At 37.9% G+C, this 26,576-nt stretch overlaps 1 protein-coding gene across 2 annotated transcripts in view; it reads left to right on the top strand.

The window, feature by feature from the left end:
* Positions 1–23,660: 23,660 nt before the first annotated feature.
* The window catches only part of MYL6 (myosin light chain 6), a 62,797-nt gene continuing 59,881 nt past the window's right edge, over positions 23,661–26,576 (top strand). For both annotated transcript variants that reach the window (XM_053708107.1, XM_053708106.1), the window contains exon 1: positions 23,661–23,891. In XM_053708107.1, the coding sequence (XP_053564082.1) occupies positions 23,724–23,891 (168 nt within the window). In that variant the 5' untranslated portion in view covers positions 23,661–23,723. The remainder of the gene's footprint in view (positions 23,892–26,576) is intronic.

Here is a 26,576-nt window from a genome sequence, read left to right as displayed (position 1 = left end):
TGCATGTTTTGATAATAGAAGAAAATTGTTAGTTTCTTTTTTTTATTTAATTACTCTAACAGAATCCTTAGTTTTTAATTTTGACTTGTGTCCTTTAATGAACATTTTAAGCACCAATGATATTGCCATGACAGTAAATATATTTTATTTTTTGGTTGAAATTATATTTAATTAAGGTTTTGCGCATATGGAAACATACAGAAAATGTCATATTATACAAATGACAAATTTGCAGTCAATACAATACAGTGATACAAGTAAAGAACAGAGTATTTGATGAAAAGTACACTTCTGAAACGTTCATTTTATAATTTTAGAAGCTATCATAAGACTAATTAGCTGGCCACTTATGGACCCTTTGATACAGGTAAGGTTTGTGGCACGTGTTAGTCATATCAAGGACCTTGCTAGGTCCAATGGCTTATAGCGAGCATATCAGCGGGTAAGCACTGCTTCAAATAATATGGTATAAATACAATTGTGGTATAAAGAACATTAGCATCTGTAACTATAGCAAAATGAGAAAATATAAAACGGCATAATGATGGACAATATAATACAAGCTGTATCTATAAACAAAACACATCTCCTAGATAAGATGTGTTAAACAAAGGTTGCTCCTCCATTCTTTTGTAACAGCCAGTAAGATGTGGTGGTATAAGGCAATACGAGCCCTAATAATGTACTTAATTACCCTTAGACATTTCAAAGTTGGGTTATAAGATAAGGATATGTGTAATGGGTCTGGTTATGGCTCTAGCTTTATAGTCCCTTCCAGGAGGTAACTTAACCTAGACCAAGGGCTAATAGGCGTACAGACCCCCCGCTCAGCTAGCTATATGTCATGAACCAAGCCTCCAGACGAAAAAGAAAAAGAAAAGGTCTGGGAGGCATTCTGCTAAGAAGGGCTGTGTGGGGATTTGAACCTGTGACTCTGTGGTTGCTATTTCTGTTTGCTTACATGTTGAGCCACAGCCAGTTCTAGCAATAGCATGGATCTTAAAAGATCTGATAAATAACTATTTGCCTTACTTGTTATTACACCTGTGCAACACACAGGTGTTCTCAATTCTGGAATTAATCAGAACCAACCCTGTGCAAAACCTCCCTATTTAAGGATGGCTTTTAGTCTGCATTTTTGTCTTCACATTGGATCTGTTTTGTCAAGTCAGAACCTGTTTCCTGTACTTCTTTGGAGAAAGATTTCCTTTGCACCTGTTTACAAGGTATTACCAGGAGAAAGCCTTTACCTTTAAACCTGTTACCAATCTTCAAGTTTGTTTCCTGCTTTATGCAATTCCTGCACTTGGCCATTGCCAGGAGAAAGATTTCCTTTGCACCTGTTTACAAGGTATTACCAGGGCAAAGCCTTTACCTTTAAACCTGTTACCAGTTTGCAAGTTTGTTTCCTGCCTTCAGCAATTACAAGGAGAGAGACTTTACCTTTAAACCTGTTACCAGTTTGCAAGTTGTTTCCTGCATTGTGCAATTCCTGCACTCAGCAATTACAAGGAGAGACTTTACCTTTAAACCTGTTACCAGTTTGCAAGTTGTTTCCTGCATTGTGCAATTCCTGCACTCAGCAATTACAAGGAGAGAGACTTTACCTTTAAACCTGTTACCAGTTTGCAAGTTGTTTCCTGCATTGTGCAATTCCTGCACTCAGCAATTACAAGGAGAGAGACTTTACCTTTAAACCTGTTACCAGTTTGCAAGTTTGTATCCTGCCTTGTGCAAATCCTGCACTCAGCAATTAGTAGGAGAAAGACTTTCCTTTTTGAATCTGCATCTCTGCTTACTTTGTTTGTTTATTTTCACTCCTGCTGTATGTGGTCTTAACATACCTGAGTAGCATATTTAAATATTCTGCAAGTATTTGCTTAAACAAAGTATTTTGTTGTTTAAATAAATTTGTTTTCATTTTTAATCAGTATGGCTTCTACTAATCTTCCTTTAAAGCAACTGTTCCAGACAATGAGGCTCTCACATGATATCCTGAGACAGAACATGACAGAATGTGAAGACCCTAAAAGAGAGCCCTCTGGGATTATTGCTGTATTGGAATCAGTGTTAAAGTTTATTAAGGACATACTGATTAACTTCATGGAGCTGGTGGAAATGTTATCTCTCCCAACCAAAACCTTGTCTGAAGTTACCTCCCAAACAAGGAAAGGTTTTAAAGAACCCTTAACAGAAGAGGAAAAGACTCGGCGAAGACAGCTTAACCTCTGTTTCTATTGTGGGGGAACTGGTCACCGCATCACAGGGTGTCCAGTAAGACCCCCTAGAGGATCAAGTCGAGATACAGCCAAGTTTAAAATGGACTCTGATGTTAAGGGAACAAATTATTCTTCCACTAGCAAACTTATAGATACCCCTGGAGAGGATCCAGCTACTGAGAATACATCTATTCTACAAGCAACCGTTTCTAACACGCTTCAAGAAATGGTACCTGATTTGAAACAGATGGTTGTTGGCAGTACAACTTCAACAACATCCACTACCCATGCCACTGCCTCTGTTTCTGCATCTACCACATTGGGGAACTCTGCAAAAACACCTCCTGGAAATCCTGCACATTACCTTGTTTCTGCCTTGGTTGGAGATCCATCTAACAAAAGTCACTCATCAGACATAAAAGTGACAAATCTTCCAGCTGAATCAGACCCTGACAAATCTAAAGTTCCACACCTCCCTGCACCACCTTCACCCAGCTACTCATTGACTGAGAAAGAATTGAATGAGATGGTTGAATTGGATATAAATGACACAGAAAATGAATTCCTGGACTCTGAAGGAGAGGTCATACCTTACCCGGAGGTACTCTACCCATCAGGCAGATATGACCCAGATAACAAATTCCTTGACTCTGAAGGAGAGGTCTTTTCCTACCCGGAGGTACCCTGCCCATCAGCCAGTCCATTGCAAGCTGCTGGGTATAATCAGGAACCTCTAAATCAAAACTGTCTTGGTTTTTCAGCTCTTGTTATGCCTACAGGGATATCTTCTAAGGGTCCCCAATCTCAGGCAGCTGTTCCAAGCAAAGAATCCATTCCATCTGATTGTATTAGGGCTTCAAATGGAACACTTGTTCGTAAATCCCACCTTCAGATGTTTGAACAGGCTTTGAGCGCCCAGAGTGCGCTCTTTGGAGGGGGCATCTGTCATGAACCAAGCCTCCAGACGAAAAAGAAAAAGAAAAGGTCTGGGAGGCATTCTGCTAAGAAGGGCTGTGTGGGGATTTGAACCTGTGACTCTGTGGTTGCTATTTCTGTTTGCTTACATGTTGAGCCACAGCCAGTTCTAGCAATAGCATGGATCTTAAAAGATCTGATAAATAACTATTTGCCTTACTTGTTATTACACCTGTGCAACACACAGGTGTTCTCAATTCTGGAATTAATCAGAACCAACCCTGTGCAAAACCTCCCTATTTAAGGATGGCTTTTAGTCTGCATTTTTGTCTTCACATTGGATCTGTTTTGTCAAGTCAGAACCTGTTTCCTGTACTTCTTTGGAGAAAGATTTCCTTTGCACCTGTTTACAAGGTATTACCAGGAGAAAGCCTTTACCTTTAAACCTGTTACCAATCTTCAAGTTTGTTTCCTGCTTTATGCAATTCCTGCACTTGGCCATTGCCAGGAGAAAGATTTCCTTTGCACCTGTTTACAAGGTATTACCAGGGCAAAGCCTTTACCTTTAAACCTGTTACCAGTTTGCAAGTTTGTTTCCTGCCTTCAGCAATTACAAGGAGAGAGACTTTACCTTTAAACCTGTTACCAGTTTGCAAGTTGTTTCCTGCATTGTGCAATTCCTGCACTCAGCAATTACAAGGAGAGACTTTACCTTTAAACCTGTTACCAGTTTGCAAGTTGTTTCCTGCATTGTGCAATTCCTGCACTCAGCAATTACAAGGAGAGAGACTTTACCTTTAAACCTGTTACCAGTTTGCAAGTTGTTTCCTGCATTGTGCAATTCCTGCACTCAGCAATTACAAGGAGAGAGACTTTACCTTTAAACCTGTTACCAGTTTGCAAGTTTGTATCCTGCCTTGTGCAAATCCTGCACTCAGCAATTAGTAGGAGAAAGACTTTCCTTTTTGAATCTGCATCTCTGCTTACTTTGTTTGTTTATTTTCACTCCTGCTGTATGTGGTCTTAACATACCTGAGTAGCATATTTAAATATTCTGCAAGTATTTGCTTAAACAAAGTATTTTGTTGTTTAAATAAATTTGTTTTCATTTTTAATCAGTATGGCTTCTACTAATCTTCCTTTAAAGCAACTGTTCCAGACAATGAGGCTCTCACATGATATCCTGAGACAGAACATGACACTATAGTTGTACATCGATGGTGGCATACCCAAGTTTTCAAGGGCCAAGGGTATACATAGTAGGATTGTAGATGCTAAAAAAAATAATTGCATCGTTGTTAGTTACTACTTAAAGTATTGTGAGCATCTGCCTATTTTTAAACCCAACGATATATGAGGTTGAGGGTGCTCTAACAGCCAAATATAGTGGGAGTGGGCCATAAACATTGTAATAGGAGACTATCCAAGGTTGTATGAGTGATTATAAAAAAAATAAAACTGTAATTGGGAGCGAGTTGTAATTTTAGCAGGTGGACCAGAATGCATAACTAGTGTGAACTTACATTAGAATAAAAAAATACACACATATATATATATATATATATATATATATACAGTACAACATAACTCTTGCGTAAGTCATGACATTATATCACAGACATATACTAAGGGTTAAAGAATTAGCGATACAATAAAGTGTGCCTTCTCATAGGGCCATGCATAGCTTGGTATATCAAACAAAAGTCTTCATAAGCGGCTATGCTACTATGAGTGTGAAAGCACTCTCTTAGGCTCCCTTATAGTAAGCAGGAGCTGCCCAAGAATCAAATCTTGTTAAGCGAATCAACCCATTTCAAACTTCCAGGCTAATAAAGTTAGAGAGCATGTGTGCGGCTCAAAGCAACTCAGACTGTCAATCATTTTCACCTGTTGGGACCAGTTTGCCTTCCCCGACTCAGAAAACAGATGAGAAGGTAATGAGAGCTGAAGTTTATCGTTTCCTTTTGTTAGAACGGGTAACTCTCGTGGTTGCTCAGCTGTACTTGTGCGATTTCCAGCAGGATTTCTCAGGACTCTGGAATAATCCAAACCTTTAGAATTCCCAGAGCGCTGCAGATAAGTATATAACACTCCATACAAGGTTATCGAGCCACCGGTATCTCTGGAGCGGTCGGCCGCATCCTCTCCTAACATAATCGGGGCCAGTACTGTGACTTGCGCTTCCGGCAGTCCCGGCTCAGGGCTCCAGGTGTCCCATGCTGTCCTTAGATGTGTAGACCCAAGAGCACTATCTTGCCTACCATGGATCACGGTATCCGGTCTGTGCTCAGTAGGATATGCAGATGCCATCATCTGCAGGTTTATATCCAACGTTGGCAGTGGGTCTACTCGTTTAGTTAGAGACATACATAGCTCCTTCAAGTCGGAAAATCCACTCTTCATACGGTGTTCGAAAGCTGCCTGATGGGCTTGTATGCTTATATAGAGCTCCTCCATAGTTGTAGAGAGAGGAATTAGTGATAGTCCTTCTTGCTCATTACCCCGGCGAGGGGGGGGTTAGTTGTATCTGCAGCTTTAGTATAGGTTATCTAGTGTGCGGCAAGTAAGTCACCCAATGTAGTGATGGTGCATATGTACTTCCAAAGATATTGGCTTATAATACTCTGGGCTCGTAATAGACTTTCAGATCGTCACAACTTTGTATCATCGATCTCCGTGTTTTAACCCTTCAAATAGTTTATCCTGCATCCCAGGATTTAGTGAGGAGGAAAGTCACACAAAGGGAGATTTTTACTTGCTTATGGTAATGGTTTATTTGATCGGAGATCAGGAGCCCAGGGAACACACATCTTACTGCCTCGGCTGCTAGCTCCGCCCCTATATTTTATTTTTTAATATCTCTTAAAGGGAATGAAATGCAAATATCATTTAATCAAATTCTTGCAAGCACTTGGTATCTGATCTTGTTTCCTTTTGTGTGTTATGTGTGTATTATGCTTTCTTTGAAACATAGGGAATTACAGTACAACTAATGAGCAACAGGTATTCATGTAAGCAGGTTTAGTATCTCATTGCCACTTAAACAAGTTATAATGAATTCATATTTAAAGTGACAGCACTACTTATATATTATATAGAAATAATAATGATAATAAGGGGCCTATTTATGGAAGTCCTGACGGACATGATCTGACATTGCGCATCATGTCCGACAGACCTTGCTGAATGCAGAGAGCAATACGCTCTCCACATTCAGCATTGCACCAGCAGCTCTTGTGAATGCCGCCCCCTGCAGATTCGCAGCCGCTAGCTGGGGGATGTCAATCAACCCGATCGTATTCGATCGGGTTGAATTGCGGCAATGTCTGTCCGCCTCCTCAGAGCAGGCGGACAGGTTATGGAGCAGTGGTCTTTAGACCGCTGATCCATAACTTGTGTTTCTGGCGAGTCTGAAGTCATACGGAGCTTGATAGATAGGCCCCTAAGGGTGCACAAGAGGTATTGCCAATATACCAAAATTCAAATATCAAAAAAATTCTCAGCACTCCAGAAAGATTTGAAATATTTAATATGTTCAAAGAGATTCATATACTTCACAAGAGCATTAACCTCATGCCCAATATACTCTTCATACACTCAAAACAAGCACAAGGAAAAAAATAAAAAACATACAGAAGCAAAGGAAACATAAAACCCTAGGGAATATAGGATGCTGCCAACATCACGAAAAAAGTGACTGAATGGATGTCAAAAAGTCCTGCGTATAGTCAAGGTAATGTCCTCTTTAGGATATATGCATATACTTTGTATCCTTTAGCGGTTCCGAGTTAGTATGATGGTCCTTATGTAGAACCTTCAATATGAATAACAGGTTACAAACAACTTCAGTCACGAATGAGTAAACACCTGACCTCAGTCAGTCTCTCCTATATAAGATCTTATGTGGGTATATCATAAGAAATTGTGAAGTGAACTCTGCATATTATATGAGTACCCAGCATTGTGTTATCGTGTCGGTGCCTTAACATAATAGACACTATAAAAATAGCACCGATTGTTACGAAAGGGCTGTACAGACTTAAAAGGACATTAAACCCACATTTTTTCTTTCATGATTTTGAAAGAGAATGCAATTTTAAACATCTTTCTAATTTACTTCTATTATCTAATCTGTTTTATTCTCTTGATATTCTTTGCTGAAAAGGATATCTAGATATGTTCAGTAGCTGCTGATTGGTTGCTGCACATAGAAGTCTCGTGATTGGCTTACCCACGTGATTGCTTTTTCTTCAAATAAGGATATCTAAAAAAATGAAGCAAAATAAATAATAGAAGTAAATTGTGATGTTGTTTAAATTTATATTCTCTATCTGAATCATGAAAGAAAGATTTTGGTTGTGGCCCTTTAATGGAAACAGGGTGTATGAGTGATAATGGATCGTTGGTTATTGGTTTATGGTTTATGCTTTAAAGCCAGTACCCTGAACCTTCAATATGAATATCATACTAACTCTGAACCGTAAAGGATACAAAGTATATGCATATATCCTAAAGAGGACATTACCTTGACTATACACAAAACTATTTGACATCCATTTGGTCACTTTTTTCGTGACGTTGGCAGCATCCTATATTCCCTATGGACGCCTAAGGTTTTCTGTTTCTTTTTGCGTCTGTTTTTTATTTTTTTCCTTGTGCTTGTTTTGAGTGTATGAAGAGTATATTAGGCATGAGATTAATGCTCTTTTGAAGTATATGAATCTCTTTGAACATATTAAATATTTGAAATATTTCTGGAGTGCTGAGAATTTTTTTGATAAGTTACAATTAATGTGTTTTAATTTATATGATTAAAGGGACATTATAGGGAGATTTCCCCACCACCACCACTAATGCATACTGCACTGCGTCCCCGGTAGTGTGCTAATGCTGCGGAGATAAAGCTGTATACTGCCTGACATGAGTGGCACTCACAATGCAAGTAGAGTGCACATTATTGGTATCTAGGGTATTTTTCTTTTTATCTCATTTACTGGAGAGCTCCTGGAACTGCAAGGCAGGGCTACAGTTTCTTGGCATTACATGTACAAAATATGGTTGCTAAGTGTAATGACCCTTTTAGGGCCAGATTACGAGTGGAGCGGTATTTAATGCTCTTGCTCTAACTCCATTAGAAGTAAGCTTTTTAACGCGCCGGGTAGCACTCATATTACAAGTTGAAAGTAAAAAGGTTTTGCTAACACGAAGTATTGAAAAAGCCGAAGTTAGAATATTGTGACTGCTTTAACATATTCCCCATAGAAATCAATGGGGAAAAAACACCCTACGCGAGTGCAAACCCGATCGCATATTCTCAAGTAGTGCGCTAACCTGACATGAAAATATGAATATTTCACATTCCAATGTTCTTCACATAGCATAATATGTTCTATTTAATCATAAATATATATTTCAACATATAGCTGGTGGTATTTTGGTTCAATGTATATATCTATAGACCTCTCCTCACACTGCCGCTGCCTGTAAATGTTGTGAGCCCCATCGAATGCAGCTCCTGTACCTGGCCTCAGCTCAAAGTACATCAGGAGAGCTGTCCAGTGATGCTAAAATGCCGCCCGCCAACACAATGTTATGACAGGTCGGCAGGTTACTACCACACTCGAGGGGGCAAGTTACACTGATGAGGTGGCGCACACTTACAGGCAGCGGCTGCGTGTTGAGAGGTCTCACTGAGATGTGCGTAAGCAGGATGGAAACAAGTTGTTACATGGAACAGAGATATGCCTGTCACATCTGTGAAATGTATTTTCCATTAAGAGGCTGTCTGCCCGCTATCTGCAACTGCTTGCACATTTAAATGTGTGGCGGTAGCAGTTCGTCAATGCAATTGCGAGGTGTTCATCAATGTGAGGGGTTTTATATATATAAAGTATATATATTACCTGTTTTGTTGTGCATTACTAGGTCCCTGCAAACTTCCACTATCGGGAGATCAAGCAGAAACGCTCCTCTCTACTCCCCCCACCCCCTCCTCCTTTCCCTACAGAAGCCTGCGCAATGAACAGTTACAGCCAGCCCTTCTGTACGTAATAGGGGGTGGAGCTAAAAATCACACACTCTTAATAGTGCAGCCCTATATATATATATATATATATATATATATATATATATATATATATATATATATATATATATATATATATGTTGTGTTGGAAGAGAAAAAGAGAAGATTCGGCGCTAGGTGTCCCCCCCGAGAAGTGTTTTGTTTGTAACGTGAATGAATGAACTGGCTGCCCTTGTACCTGAAATAAGGGCAATTGCAGGGTCCCCACCCTGCACTGTCCTATTTCGATTTATAGGGAGAACTATTGGTGGGAAGAGCGGTATTGGGGCGCACTGTTCATAAGAATAATAACCAATGTATTATTAATAATGGTGTCAGAGGAGTGGGTATAATGCAAACAATCAGAATTTAATGATGTAGATAGTTCTATATGGTATATATAGTACAAATATTTGTACCAGCAGCGTCTGATTGAGTTAAACCCAAAAATGTTTGCTAATTATATAATGTATAGGTATAGGATGGGGTACCTGCCAGGTCAGAATAACATCCTAAAATCCTAAAAAATACCTTCCTTCACAGTTCAAAATATGAATACACATTTAGTATAACATAATAAAATGAAGTTCACAAAGATTCACAGGTGTTCTTAGTCCCAAAAGTCCAGTAGATATATGTAGAGTTAGTGAATATAAAATAATAATAAATACAAATTTCTCTGTCTAATCCTTATGTTGTAAGTAAATGCCCACTTACTAGATGAAACCTCAATCCTATGAGTTAAGTGGGAAGCGTCTTTGGTAGATACAATTGTCCCCCAGCAATCTGGAACCTCTGCTTCTCTGCCTCTTAGGTGTAGTCAGAAACACTGCTTTCCTGCTTCCTTAGTATGGTAGAGATTCCTTTCTCCCTCCTTCCAAATGGCTTAGATATTCACTCAGCTCCCAGTAGTCCGTGATGTGGAACACATAAATAAGGGAACACAAATGTGGAAAGGATAGTGCAACACTGTTGTACAAGTTTAAAACATATATTTATTTCATATGTAAAAAATGCTCACATTCTTCCACCTCAATCCAATATGAGGTATCAGTTAGGCATAGTAGTGCATTAAAACAGTTGCAAAAATCCAAAAAGTGAATAATCAGAAATGCAGGAAAAACGGCATACAAGCAGTTAATGAGATACAGTTCAATATATCTTTGTTCAAATCTCTCCTTACGCGTTTCAAAGGTTTCTAATAATGGGTTACCTTCTTCATCAGAGGAAATTTTTGAGTGTGATTGCTGGTAATTCATTAGGGACTTTAAATAGGGTTTACCTGAGTGATTACGATTTTCTAGAGCTCTGATTGGCTCTTTGTGGTCATATGATATAATAGGTGTGTGGGCTAATCAGCCAATCACTGGCCTGTTAGATCGTATTTTATTTGTTTTGACTTTCAGGATATTTTTAAGTGGAGGTGTCAAAAAACTAAACCTATCTCTTTAAAGTATATCTATGGTGTATTTTTAATTTATTTCGTTGGTTAATTTGTCTGTAGTAAACGGAATGTGTTAGTAAATGCGGCGGAGGTGTGTTCAGATGGGCCAATCAGATTAGAGAATCGGAAATTGATTGCGTTAAACGTCGCCGATCGCTGAGCATTTCTGCTCCTTAGGTGGCGTATATAGGTGATTATTATGGGGGTATTTAGGACCTGCTACTGAACACCTAATTTGTAAAGACAATTGCATATAATGGTAATACGTATGTCCAAAACGTGTGACTAATTGTAGCGCATGCGTGTATTTGCCTATCTGCTTTTGACAGATCTAATGTAGCTTACGTCAATAATCCATTGTATAAGCAATATATTTGTAGTGTTTTCATTCTTTTCAGACACTAGGCTAAGTTAATTGATTGATCTGATATATCAACCTTTGGTGTAGTGCCGGTATTTCAATAAATACACTTTAATAGGGGTAATCTCATTTTCGGTAAGGAATGATTTGAACCATCTTAGTATTACAGTTCATTCCAAATGGTAGATACACAGTTACGTTCTTTTAGTTGATTAGAGCGTAGTGTATATATAAAAAGAATTAAAATATTTAAAATATTATATGCTTTAAGAGAAATTCTAAACATATTTGAAACTATGATATATAAAATATTACATATTAAAAACAATTCTTCTGTACATCCAAACAGTTCTTATATACATGAGGGAATGAACATAATATGTTTAGGATGCCACTGGTAGTAAAAACGTTTTTAAGGCAAAGAGTATTAAAAAGAAAAAATCTACATTCTTTTTAGAGACCAAATCCGCCTCCCAAAAAAGGTGGATAACAGTTGGGTTAAATATATCACATGGTTATTGGAGAATTTGATAAGTAATTTCATTAAAGATCTATAAAAGTGTCCACAGTGTTCTTGCAAAAATGAAGATTGTTTACAAATGGTATTAAGTAAGTGTCTATCTCCTAGTATGTATATTGATGGCCAAAAATACATTCCCTTAGAATATTTTCATACATATTGAGGGCGGTAAGTGGAAGCATATAGTTATATACAGATGTATTAGTATACATATAAACTGTTCCTTATTTGTTCTATTTTTCCACTAAAAAGGCTGCCAAATCAATATCTTTGTTCAAGCCGAAAGGAATTTGTGAATGTAGGGTATGTATCCAGAAGGTTTCCCTTCGTCTAAGGTGTAGTTCTCTATCCCCACGTCTCTCATTCACCGGTATACATTCTAAAATAGTAGCTTTTAAACCTTCTGGATCTTTGTCGTGATAATTCCTATAGTGGAGTGACAGATTGTGCGATTTTTCTCCTGCTTTTATATTAGTTAGATGTTCTGCTACCCTTTTCTTAAAGGGTCGTGTAGTGCGTCCTATGTATTGAAGACCGCATGTGCATTCGATCAAGTAGACAACATGATCCGTTTTGCAATTGCAAGCGGCATTGATTTTACATAATTTACCATTGCTACTAGAACTAACTTCTTTGGTGGATTTTTGTCCGCTATAGTGATGTTCACATGCGACACAATTTAGGCGGTTGCACTTAAAAAAGCCTATAGACAATTTGCCCAGCCAATTTTGTTTTTTTGGCTGTTTCAATTTGCTTGGTGCAAGAGTATTTTTCAAATTTTTGTTTTTGCGAAAAATCAATTTAGGTTCTTTCGGAATAATTGTTTTTAAAAGGTCATCTTTTTCCAATAGATGCCAATGTTTCCTCAGAATCATTTTAATTTCTTTAGAACCTTCATTATATGTTGTAATAAAGTTAGCTGTGTCCTGTTGCATATTTCCTTTCTCTTGTTTTTTCTTTTGTTTCTTTTGTAGAAGAGAATTTCTCTCAATGCATTTTACCTTCTTGTAGGCTTTGTTCAGTTCTGTTTCATTGTAGCCTCTTTCTATAAACCTCTTCTTCAGTAGGACTGCTTCTTGTTCGAAGTGTTCCATTTTGGAGCAGTTTCGTCTGAGGCGTTGAAATTGACCGTATGGGATGTTTTTTTATCCATTCCTGGTTGTGGCCACTGGAGGCTAGTAGGTATTTATTGCTGTCGGTCGGTAAAGTCTGAGGACGAGGTTAGAATCCTCGAAACGTCACTTTGTTAAAATAAAGCTGTGATTGCTTTAAAGTGTTAAGTCCTGGTGAGTGCTCTCATTTTTTGGATATTTGTGAAGGCACACTGTGGCATTGGATGCACCCTGGGCGGTTGTACAGTGGAGTGAGTGCAGAGTTCATTTGGAATTTTATATATATATATATATAGGGATTGTTATTTTGTATTGTCTGACGAAGGGGGTAACACCCCGAAACGTTACATTGAATGGTAACTTTGAAAATCCTTGTGAGTGCATCCCTTTTCTTCACTATATATATATATATATATATATATATATATATATATATATATATATATATATACACACACACACACAGAGAAGCACACTCACAGGAACGAACACCCGGCTCAATACCATTGTTAGCCTGTTCTAGGGCGATTTACCACCTGGGTGCAGCTTCTTTTAGCCCAGTAATGCTTTTTACAGAGTAGAAATTTCCTGTAGCATATCATTCTGATCCCGCCTATTACAGTCAGTCCAGCACCGAAATACCAGGCAATTCCTCTATGAACAAGGAACACAGCAACCCCAGACGATCGTTTCAGCCTTCATTGGGCCTCGTCAGTGAGGTGTAGCCATATTCCTCTAAGCACACTGAGCAAGGACTCCACGTCTGGTTTCCCCTTTTTCCCATAGGGAAACTAAATGCACACAGAGAGAAGTGCACTCACAGGAACGAACAACCGGCTCAATACTATTGTTAGCATGTTCTATGGCGATTTACCACCTGGGTGCAGCTTCTTTTAGCCCAGTAATGCTTTTTATAGAGTAGAAATTTCCTGTACCATATCAGTCTGATCCCGCCTATTACGGTCAGTCCAGCACCGAAATACCAGGCAATTCCTCTATGAACAAGGAACACAGCAACTCCAGACGATCGTTTCGGCCTTCATTGGGCCTCGTCAGTGAGGTGTAGCCATATTCCTCTAAGCACACTGAGCAAGGAGTCCACGTCTGGTTTCCCCTTTTTCCCATAGGGAGACTAAATACACACAAAGAGAAGCACACTCACAGGAACGAACAACCAGCTCAATACCATTGTTAGCCTGTTCTATGGCATTTTACCACCTGGGTGCAGATTCTCTCTGTGTGTGTCTATGTATGTATGTATATGTGTATATATATATATATATATATATATATATATATATATATATATATATATATATATATATATAAAATCTTCCTCCTGTGGGCTCTGCACTTACTTTTTTAATATCAGCTGCCCAGGGTGCATTTAAAGCTCAATGCAATAACAAAAACAAACGTAGAAAGCACTTTCCAGGTCTTGTAGCATAATCATCAAATTTATTTATAGCAGTGACGTTTCGGAGATGTTATCCGGGGATAACATCCCCAAAACATCACCCGATTATGCTACAAGACCTGGAGAGTGCTTTCTACATTTGTTTATATATATATATATATATATATATATACAGTATATATATATAAGTCCCAAAGAAAGCCAGCACTCTCCGGTATTAAGAGCAATCACATCTCTTTATTGCAAATAGTGACATTTTCGGGGTTTCACCCCCGTCCTCAGACCAATCTAATAACACAATAAAAAATGTGATACTCACCGCTTACGTTAGCGTAAAACCTCTAGTTCCCGTATGCGCCTAACGCGCGTGGCAGTTGCCTAGGCGCGGTGCATGCGTTGCAATCGGGCGCCGCCCGTAGCCTAGCAATGTACCCCAACAAAACAAACCTTATCAATTAATAAACTAAATTTATATACATAAGATCTGACATGACTAAACAGTGCTACCTTCTTTACATGGCTGTAACTAGGTGCATCCATAACTTCAGTATTCAGCAAAGCAGAAAACCTAACTATATATTGTATAACTAAATATTGTGTATACCTACACGGGAAACTATAGCGGACTATGTATACCTACAGGGAGTGCAGAATTATTAGGCAAATGAGTATTTTGACCACATCATCCTCTTTATGCATGTTGTCTTACTCCAAGCTGTATAGGCTTGAAAGCCTACTACCAATTAAGCATATTAGGTGATGTGCATCTCTGTAATGAGAAGGGGTGTGGTCTAATGACATCAACACCCTATATCAGGTGTGCATAATTATTAGGCAACTTCCTTTCCTTTGGCAAAATGGGTCAAAAGAAGGACTTGACAGGCTCAGAAAAGTCAAAAATAGTGAGATATCTTGCAGAGGGATGCAGCACTCTTAAAATTGCAAAGCTTCTGAAGCGTGATCATCGAACAATCAAGCGTTTCATTCAAAATAGTCAACAGGGTCACAAGAAGCGTGTGGAAAAACCAAGGCGCAAAATAACTGCCCATGAACTGAGAAAAGTCAAGCGTGCAGCTGCCAAGATGCCACTTGCCACCAGTTTGGCCATATTTCAGAGCTGCAACATCACTGGAGTGCCCAAAAGCACAAGGTGTGCAATACTCAGAGACATGGCCAAGGTAAGAAAGGCTGAAAGACGACCACCACTGAACAAGACACACAAGCTGAAACGTCAAGACTGGGCCAAGAAATATCTCAAGACTGATTTTTCTAAGGTTTTATGGACTGATGAAATGAGAGTGAGTCTTGATGGGCCAGATGGATGGGCCCGTGGCTGGATTGGTAAAGGGCAGAGAGCTCCAGTCCGACTCAGACGCCAGCAAGGTGGAGGTGGAGTACTGGTTTGGGCTGGTATCATCAAAGATGAGCTTGTGGGGCCTTTTCGGGTTGAGGATGGAGTCAAGCTCAACTCCCAGTCCTACTGCCAGTTTCTGGAAGACACCTTCTTCAAGCAGTGGTACAGGAAGAAGTCTGCATCCTTCAAGAAAAACATGATTTTCATGCAGGACAATGCTCCATCACATGCGTCCAAGTACTCCACAGCGTGGCTGGCAAGAAAGGGTATAAAAGAAGAAAATCTAATGACATGGCCTCCTTGTTCACCTGATCTGAACCCCATTGAGAACCTGTGGTCCATCATCAAATGTGAGATTTACAAGGAGGGAAAACAGTACACCTCTCTGAACAGTGTCTGGGAGGCTGTGGTTGCTGCTGCACGCAATGTTGATGGTGAACAGATCAAAACACTGACAGAATCCATGGATGGCAGGCTTTTGAGTGTCCTTGCAAAGAAAGGTGGCTATATTGGTCACTGATTTGTTTTTGTTTTGTTTTTGAATGTCAGAAATGTATATTTGTGAATGTTGAGATGTTATATTGGTTTCACTGGTAAAAATAAATAATTGAAATGGGTATATATTTGTTTTTTGTTAAGTTGCCTAATAATTATGCACAGTAATAGTCACCTGCACACACAGATATCCCCCTAAAATAGCTATAACTAAAAACAAACTAAAAACTACTTCCAAAACTATTCAGCTTTGATATTAATGAGTTTTTTGGGTTCATTGAGAACATGGTTGTTGTTCAATAATAAAATTAATCCTCAAAAATACAACTTGCCTAATAATTCTGCACTCCCTGTATACACTAAACAGTCGCAAGTACTGTAGTAAGACAGTCATATTTACGAAAAGCAATGCCATTCTATTTTAGTATTTAGTCCTTTTGGACTTAATGTTTCTAACTCATATGTCCATCTTGCTTCTTTTTGCATCAAAACCTTATTGCGGTCTCCTCCTCTCTTTAATGAGGGAACGTGATCTATTATAGTATATTTGAGGTCTGCCACACTATGTCTGCATAGCAAAAAATTACGGGCTACGGGTTGATCTGCTTCTCTTTTATTCAATGCTGTGCGTATCGAGCTCCGATGATTCGCCATTCTAGTTCTCATATCATCACTAGTTTTCCCCACATAGAATAAACTACACGGACAGTGCAGTAAGTAGACCACAAAGTTAGTAGTACACGTAACTCTGTGTTTTAAGTAATATTTCTTTCTGTGGCGTGGATGATTAAAGAATTTTCCTGCTATCATGCCATTACACGTCGTGCATCCGCTGCATTTGTAGCACCCTGGTTTGGCATTTCCAAGCCAGGTTTTGCTTCCATAGCAATGTACTGGATCAGTCTTTTGTAAGATGTCTTTTAGTGATCGATCTCTTCTGTACCCTATCCTCGAATTTCCCATCGTCTTAAAGGGTAGAGTATCATCTGAGTTGAGTATCTCCCAGTCCTTTTTTAGGATAGAGTTGAATTATTTATTATTCGCTGCATATGTTGTTGACAGGGTCATTATGACTTCTTTTTGCTCTGTCTTAGTTCTGGTGTTCTCTCCTTCAATAGACATCTGATGCTGTTTGAGTAATTTCTCATTATATCCTCTCTGGACAAATCGATCTTCCATCTCTTTCATCTGAATAGCTGACTTTTCTTCATCTGTATTATTTCTTTTTACTCCTAAAATTACGATTTTGGAAGCGCTCTCTTTAGAGCGGGAGGGTGACAGCTGGAGGCATGCTGCAAGGAATTTCTGTCTGTACTTTTCCTAAATAATGTTGTGCTGAGCTGATTTCTGTTCTGTCCAATTCTTAGATCCAGGAAATCTATTTCATGTAGGCTGTGATTCATTTTAAACTTCAGTGATGTATGTTCAGTGTTTAATTCGTTGAACCAGTGCATCAGGCTTTCTTCTGTGCCCGACCAGATTATAAGCAGATCATCTATATATCTTTTGTAGTATTTAATCTCCGTTCTTTTTAAGCATGCGGTCCCCGTGTTCTCGAATTCTGCCATGAACAGATTTGCGTAAGATGGGACCACATTGGACTCCATTGCTGTACCCACCAGTTGCAGGTAAAATCTAAAATAATTCCTGCTTAAGCACATTTCAAGTACGTCTAGGATAAAATCCAGGGATGGCCCCACGTAGGGGTATTTCAGTAGTTGGCGCCTTACTGCTGCCAATCCTTCCGAATGGGGAATCACGGTGTATAGGCTAGTGAGCTCTAATGTCACTAGCCAAACATCATCACCTTGTATATCCAGTTCTTTAAGTGATTTAATGGCTTCATTTGAGTCTTTGACATAAGAGTCCATATGCTGTACTAATGGTTGAAGCAGACTATCTAGATAGATAGCTCAAGGTTGAAGTATTGAATCCACTGCAGAAACTATTGGTCGGTCTGTAGATTTTTATGAATTTTAGGCAGCGTATAGAAGATCAGTATCTGTGGGTATTCTATTTTCAAAAATCTGAATGTTTGTTGATCTATCCAACCGTCTGTCAGTGCTTCTTTCAGGTAGGTATCTATAGACTTTTTAAATAGTGCAGTCGGATCTCTTGGGAGTTTTGAGTAGACTTTGGTATTGTCAAACTTTGACAGGATTTCCTCACGGTAGAATGCGTTGTCCAATATTACTAGTGCAGCACCCTTATCAGCTCTCCTCAGCACAATTATCTTGTCATTTGCCAGACTCTTCATGGCTTCTTTCTTCTTTTTGGTGAAGTTGTATCTCACTTTTTGATTTTTAGTTGAGCCAAAAAGATCTTTCTCCAATTTTTTACAAGCAACCACTTGTACACCTTCTTTTCTCAATAGTCTTCCAGCACGGTCTTAAACTTTCTGTTTTTAAATGCTGTTAATTCTTTTTGGTATTCTTCAATTTGTGTCTGGAGTTTACTTTCCCAGTTATCTTCTTTGTTTACTAGCGTATCTGTGTGTTACGTGGTGTATTGATCAATTTCTATTTTTATTTGACTGAGCTGTGATCGAACTTCTTGAACTACTAGTAATATCAGGTCTAGAGCACGTTTATTTAGAATGTTGCACCACCTTTCACAAAATGCAGGGTTGTTTCTACCCAAGGTGGGAACATTTTTTACCCTAGACCCCCTTAGTATGTATCTTTTCCGGTGATACTCTGCTAGGTATTTTCCATGTAGTTCTAAGTCTCTTTCTCTTTTCTTCAGTTTGAGCAAGTGGGACAATATATGCGTTACCGGTGTTTTTTAGTGAGGCCTGTAGTTAGTGTGTCGAAAAATATTCCAATAGCATCCTCATCTGAGAATTGGAAAACACTAGCTCCTTGTATAGCTGAGCTAATCATCTCCTCTGCTGCAGGTTGCTCTTGCTGTGACATGTCAGATGTCCAAAAGAGAGGTCTTTCGAATCCAAGTATCTCTTTGTATTACTATTTGCTTACAGCACCCGATACTAAGTCCAACCTGGTTTAGCACTCTCGAGGTTACCACTGCTCTCCGGTGTGCAAAGCAAATGTATCAATAAAGTTCCAAAGAAAGCCAGCACTCTCCGGTATTAAGAGCAATCAAATCTCCAATCAAATAGTGACGTTTCACCCCTGTCCTCAGACCATTATAATAACACAATAAAAATGCGATGCTTATATCTTGCTCACCGCTTACGTGATCGTAAAACCTCTAGTTCCCGTATGTGCCTAACGCGCGTGGCGGTTGCCTAGGCTTTGGGACTTTATTGATACATTTGCTTTGCACCCCGGCCAGCAGTTGTAACCTCGAGAGTGCTAAACCAGGTTGGATTTTATATATATATAAAGTTAATTTCTATTTAAAAATACTGAGAACATATTCCCCTATGTGAAGAATATTGGACTATGAAATATTTACAGTAATTACACAATGTAACACTTTATTAAATATGAATTTTGCATAAATGAAATGTGTTCTGTTTTTATCTACTTCACTGCAAAAGGCTTGAATGCACTTATATATATGTCTATATATGTATACAGATGTATTTGTGTTTATATGTGTATATATGGCTATAGATAGATATACACACACATATAAATATACATCCTACGTGCAAACAGCCATGATAAACCAGATATCACTTGAGCATACCTGTTAGCGCTTCACTCATAATCTGGCCTTTAATGTGACAAAAAGGAACCCTGACAGGAAACTATAAGACTACTTTTTTTTTTCCTCAGACTTCACATTAAAGGACCAGTCAATACAGTAGATTTGCATAATCAACAAATGTATGATAAAAAGACAATGCAATAGCACTTAGTCTGGACTTCAAATGAGTAGTAGATTTTTTTCTGACAAATTTCAAAGTTATGTCTATTTCCACTCCCCTGTATCATGTGACAGCCATCAGCCAATCACAAATGCATATACATATATTCTGTGAATTCTTGCACATGCTCAGTAGGGTCTGGTGACACAAAAAGTGTGAATATAAAAAGACTGTGCACTTTTTGTTAATGGAAGTACTATGGAAAATTGTTTAAAAAAATGCATTCTCTATCTGAATCATAAAATTGTAATATTGACTTGAGTGTTTCTTTAACTCTGTCTTGACACTATGTAATTACACAACAGCTGTGTAAGCAACTGAAACATCCAGAGTAACTGGCTTGTCCTTTCCTAGGCAGGCTGGAGAGTGGTGCGTGGGCTATAATAACCTTAGAGTGTTTAAGTTGTGTTAAGTTAGATTTAATGTTGTACACTTGTTCTTTGTTTTACAACTAAGTAGTGGATGCAAAAGTATATATATATATATATATATATATTGTATGTATATATACAGGTATGTGTATGCGTTTGTATGTATGTATGTGTGTGACATATATAAAAATGTTATTCTTCCTACCACACCAGCTTGCAATACTTTGCTCGCATATCTTTATTTTTAAGTTGGCTAATAGACTTGTCAAGCCCAAGTATACAGTATTTTAGAGCAAGAGCAAATGTTACCACATAGAGACAGGTAGGGCTTTACACTGCAGGCCTCTACACAATAGAATCCTCAGCAGATGTGTGTACTAAATCCTTACTATAAATTTAATTCTCACCACTGGGGTTGTTGGGAACCACCTTAGATCAAAATGGCATAAGTATGGGATACGCCATAATTTCTATAAAAGTTCAGCTGCCTTTTTTTTTTTTTTTTTTGGATACCTCATTGGAAAATCACACAGCACCCAGATCCAGACTGTTTAATAAATATGCTGACACTGAAGGGTAGGTTTCTCAGCCAATAGCATCCGTGGTGTTCTTCTGTGTCAACAGTGAAGTGGTGGGCATGAGTATGAGTTGGGTGCAACGAAAACGGCCCTAGTATAGGCCAAATAGTAACATGTAACACAAAAGTCCTGGCACTCTGAAATCCAAGCAGCCAATCATATTAAAAGTTCAATAAATTTATTAGGTATCCATAAAAACACATGCAATGCACCAGGGTGTATATATAAAACAAAGGTTAGATAGAAGGACCATGGCTCCTCTGCCTCAGACGCGTTTTATGCCTCTAGGGCACTTGGTCACTGATAGAGGGAGGGGCCACAGAACCTTCATTTTATGTTATACATCAGCCAATAGGAAATATATTTTTGCAAAACATTTGTTAACCTCTACCTCACCAATGTTTTATAAATATGTCCCGCTTCAAGTATCCCATTCCTTTTTAGGACTTTAAAGGGCCATGAAATCCAAAAAAATTATTTCATGATTTAGAAAGAGCATGCAATTTTAAACAACTTTCTACTTTACTTCTATTATCTATTTTGCTTAATTCTCTTGATATCCTTTGCTGAAAAGCATATCTAGATAGGCTCAGAAGCTGCTGATTGGTAGCTGCACATAGATGCCTCATGCAATTGGCTCACCCATATGCATTGCTGTTTCTTAAACAAAGGATATCTAAAAAATTGAGCAAATTAAAAAATAGAAGTAAATTGGAATGTTGTTTAAAATTGTATTCTCTACTTGAATCATGAAAGAAAAAAATTGGGTTTATTGTTCCTTTAATTCAGTTCTCCAGATTTTGCAATATCATCCTTTTGATCTTAAGTATAGATTGCCAATTAATCAATATGACTGCAGTAAGAATGGTGGCAGAACTAGGGCCCCTTATTTGTTTTCCTAGGACAACTTTTTTTGGCTTAAGGTGGTTGCTTATCATGAATGTTAGCTGTGACGTTGTTCTGTCATTTTGTCCTAATAATGAAAAGGAAACTCCTTTACAAAGGTCAGAGCTACTTAGGGTATAAGAGACATTGGTCAGTTAGAATTGGCTTTCCATCCTTAGCGCTTACAAGCTTCTTGGGGGGGTTTCCTTGCCTGTGTTCACATTTAAGTCACTTATAGATGTTGTAAACTGACCTACTTCAGTACATGATATACAGTAACAACAAATATATAAACACATAGCATTATGTGAAGATATTTTAATTTGAAAACACTGCTAGCATAACATATTTACTATCTTAATTGCATCATAAATTATTATTTTCAGATTTATATATTGTCCCCTGCTGTCTCATCCTTGTTGACTGGTCTATTTTATATGATTATAAACCATTTTCATTTAAAAGTGTTTATACACTTATTGTAATATTTCTGTGAATTTTCTCAAGTTGTGTGTCCTGCACTCAGACTTTACCTTTGTGTGTGTGTTTGTTAGGGTTTTTTTCAATACAGGTTTATTTTAATGAATTTGCTGTACACTGTTTATTAGTTGCATCAAGGTTTGACATTTGTATATTGACATAGCCTTACATTTTTAGATCCTTTCTGAGCTCTAGTTAGTCTGCATTTTCCAGCCATAATTATTCAATGGGAAGAAGATACTCTGCACTCAAAAAATCAAGTCTTCTCCATATGCCAAAAAGGTAAAACTTCAAAAATGTATTAGAACATCTAAAATCATAGGATCCTATAAATTTAGATGTTCTAATACATTTTTGAAGTTTTACCTTTTGGCATATGGAGAAGACTTGATTTTTTGAGTGCGGAGTATCTTCTTGTCTATTTGAATTCACCGCCGTGACGGAGGTGGTCGCCTTGCACCTATCACATGACCATTCCCTCTGAACATGTCGACGCTGAAGATACACCACAGGCAGGAGCCAGAGTCTGAGCGCTGTGTGTATGAACATCTTCTCTATAATTATTCAATGGGTCAGACATTGGTAGGTTTTCCAGGGCTTGTAATTACTGGAACTCTTCCCATGGGTATCCAGAAAAGACAAAAAAATCTTCCCTGAAATGTTGCTCCTTATACGTAAGTAAATACTTCTGCATGACTCACTCTTTTAGTGCTAATGAGCCACCATTTTTAAAAGTATGTGTAGCACAAATGTACAAGCAACTCACTCTTGGTGCATAAGTTACCACAATTATGTTTGGGGCAATTTATTTATCCCCCCACACTGCAGATGACCATATATGCTGATAATTCCTCCTTGTTTTAGATGTTAACACTTTTAATAAACAGAGCACCTGAAAATATCCTATCTTTCTAATGAATATATCATATGCATATTTATAGGCTAAGTTCATTACTCTCATTCATACTGAACAAAATAAATATATTTCCCTGGTACTTCTGGTTTTCTCTTTGTTTTAAAGCAGAGCCAGCTTATTCTGCATCAATGATTTTATTTATTTTTTCTCACCGTTTTTTTTTTCTAAAGAGAATTTATCTAATTTCAATGTGTAATATTATTATTATTATTATTATTAATAATAATAATAATAATTGAATTTGACCTTTTAAAAAGTCTTTTACAATGTAATCTAACACTCTTAAAAAGCTAATCATCCTTTAATGCATATCTGGCACCTTCCCTAAGCACAATTATATTACAAGTATCTTATTCTACATTCCTGACCATCCTCATTGACATATGGCAGAGCCTTGAAATCAAACCAGCCTTCCCACTGTTATCTTTTTCCATCCATCCCCCACCCCCTTCCCTACCACCTAAGCTTAGTATTATCTTCAGTTATTTTCATGTGCTCTCATCCACCAATCATGCCAGGACAGTAAACCCGTATTCTAGCACCTATTGAAATAGAAATGAGGAGTTCCTCTCCTATATTTGACTTTTAAAGCCCACCTCCACTACCCACTTGTGTTGTTCTTTTGAAAATTGATCTGAGTGAGGTCACAGATGAGCTAAACTATTTAATCTGAGTTCTGAGGTCCAAGTTCCTATGCTGTTTGTACCTCAGTCACATCTCCAGCCTACCTCTGCTGCTCCCACTCCCATTCATCATGCCACCTAAGAAGGATTTGCCCATCAAAAAGCCAGTATCCAAACCAGTAGCCAAACCCAAAGCACCTGAAGCAGTTCCTGCAACAAAAGCCAAAGAACCAGAACAAGCTCCAACTTCTGCACCGGAGAAACCCAAACAAGCTCCTATTGACCTGTCTAAAGTTGTGGTGAGTATAGATTAATGCTGAGAAATCTTTCCTTAAATGTACCTGTTTTGGGTCGTAATGAAAATTGCTAATAGGAGGCAACAAATGCAAAATCTAAGAAACCAAGAAAGCCATTTGTTTTATGATTATGTATATTTTGTATATTTCTGTTGCACTCAGTTCTGTGACTAAATAGTGTAATTTATTTCTGCAATAATAATAGTTCACCGAAGCCACCACTATAACTTACACATCAATTAGACGTTTACAAGAGTTGCTTTATTTTGTATTCATAGAAGCCTGTGTATATATACTTCTGCTTTAATTGTACATGTGTAAGAGTATTGCCAGCAAAATAGGTATTTGTTAATCACTTATTTTTTTGTCAACAACTTATATATATATCAAAGTAAACAATGAAATGTAAAAAAAAAATCCTACAAATAAATTTGCAAGTAAATGTGTAGAATATAAAATGAATAAAATAAAAAAATGGTCCAGATATACAAATCTATAAATACATAAAGCATGTTACACTGAGTAAAGGTTATAGTGTATAGCTCCAATTCAGTGGAGATAAAGCAGACAAATCTCACTCTGGCACAGCCTCTATTCATGTATAGCTTTTCATACAGAGAAACCAACAATGCATCAGACAATATTGCTCTTTTCATATGAAATTAATTTAAAGGGACACTGAACCCACATTTTTTCTTTCATGATTCAGATAGAGCATGCAATTTTAAGCAACTTTCTTATTTACTCCTATTATCATTTTTTCTTCGTTCTCTTGCTATCTTTATTTGAAAAAGAAGGCAACTAAGGGTTTATTAAGTTCAGAACTCTGGGCAACACTTTTTTTTTATCCACCAATCAGCAAGAGCAACCCAGGTTGTTCACCAAAAATGGGCCTGCATCTAAACTTACATTAGATAATGGCAGACTAGTACTCTAGTGACAACTGGTGTCACTACAGTACTTATAAGAGGCGCCTAGGAGTGGAAAAACAGGCACTGATAAGTAAGTAAGATATACAGGTCTATAAATGACAATAGGCAATAATATACAATATATATGATCTATGATATACAAACTATCAATCCAATAGGAGATGGCATAAGGTGGAAAGGTCCTTAGTAACAGTGATGGTTAGTCCCAGAAGATGTATCTTCAGACAGAAGGGCCGCTCCTCTAGGGTGTCACGCCACAACACAAGTAAAAGGAATCTAGACAAATCAGAATAGAGGGTGCCACATGGTGCAGATCAAATGATAAATTGTAAATCAAGCAAAGAGGACATAAGAATCCTACTCACGAGATGTGAAGCACAGATGTGCAAAACCAGCAGTTCGGAACCGCTCGTCGTCCGGTAGATCAATAGATGATATCACAAGGGCGGATCCTCGTCTCACCAGGGAGAGTCCAGGGATACCTTGAGCAGGAGTCAGTCAGCAGTGAAAGAGTCCAGCAGTGATCAGTCCCACACCTCAAACAGCTAAAATAGTAACTATAACAGCTCCAAAAAAGGTCATCAAATCAGAAAAAAGGTCGGCAGCAGATGAGGAGATGAATAAAACTTAAAAGTTTATTAAAATAGTAAAAACAACAGCAACGCGTTTCTCAGTGTAACACACTGTTTCATCAGCCTGATGAAACAGTGTGTTACACTGAGAAACGCGTTGCTGTTGTTATATTATATTATATTATAATTTTAACACCCACGTAATGCTGTTACTCGAAAGCATAGATCAAGCAAGTTAAATTATTCAATTTTTTTGTCAACCATACAATATCTTGAGGCTATATGACCTGTCATTTAAAAGAAGATTTACTTCATTTAATGTGAAGTGTCAGGCATTGGTTTATTTTTTGCTAAAGAGGATGGCAGAGTTTATTTGACCAACCCATTTTATTTCTCTCTTTTTCCATATAGATGTTTGGATTTAATTTTTGCTAAGAGAGAGTTTCGGTGCTCTCCACCTTTCATAACTATAAATCTGGTATTTAAAGGGTTAAGAAATAGCAATGTTTCTATCAACCTCATGCTATCTAAAGGGTTATGTGATCAGAAAGTGATTTTCGAGGGTGGCCTCATTGGTTTATGGATTTTCTTTTTGTTGAGATAGAGGTGGGTCTTTGAGCCCTCTCACTCTGATTATTTTACTCTGGTGCTTAACATCTTAAAAAACCGACAGTTTAACTATAAGTTAAAAAGGGAAATTATACTCTTTCCAAAAAGTCACATCACCCTCTGTGTCCCCCCCTCATCACTTCCCATTATTCCCCCTGTAGACACCCATGAGTAAATCAGATACATTTTGTGGACTGGCAGTAGGGACATGTAAATGGCATTATCAACATGCACAAAAGTCAAGGAGTACCGGATTACCTAATGTCTAGGGGTTGTATAGATCATTACCTTATAGACAGGGGCAATTGTAGAAGGAAGTAAATATGCACATCACACTAACTAGTATACTGTAGTAGATGCTGCTATAACCACTGCATCTTTACAGTTTGCACACAGGTGTTACAAAGATCCAGAGGATAATAATATACCCCCATTAATAAGAAAGGTGTTTGTATTAGAGAATACAAGGACAGCTCTGTATGAAGAGACACATCTGAAAGGTTATTAATTAGTTTGGCATTTTGTCTACATTGATGTTATTATGGCTAGATTATTACTCTCCCCAGAAAAATCCA

The sequence above is a fragment of the Bombina bombina genome, chromosome 3 (assembly GCF_027579735.1).
Source record: "Bombina bombina isolate aBomBom1 chromosome 3, aBomBom1.pri, whole genome shotgun sequence".
Lineage (NCBI taxonomy): Eukaryota > Metazoa > Chordata > Amphibia > Anura > Bombinatoridae > Bombina > Bombina bombina.
This window is presented reverse-complemented; position numbering and strand designations above follow the sequence as displayed.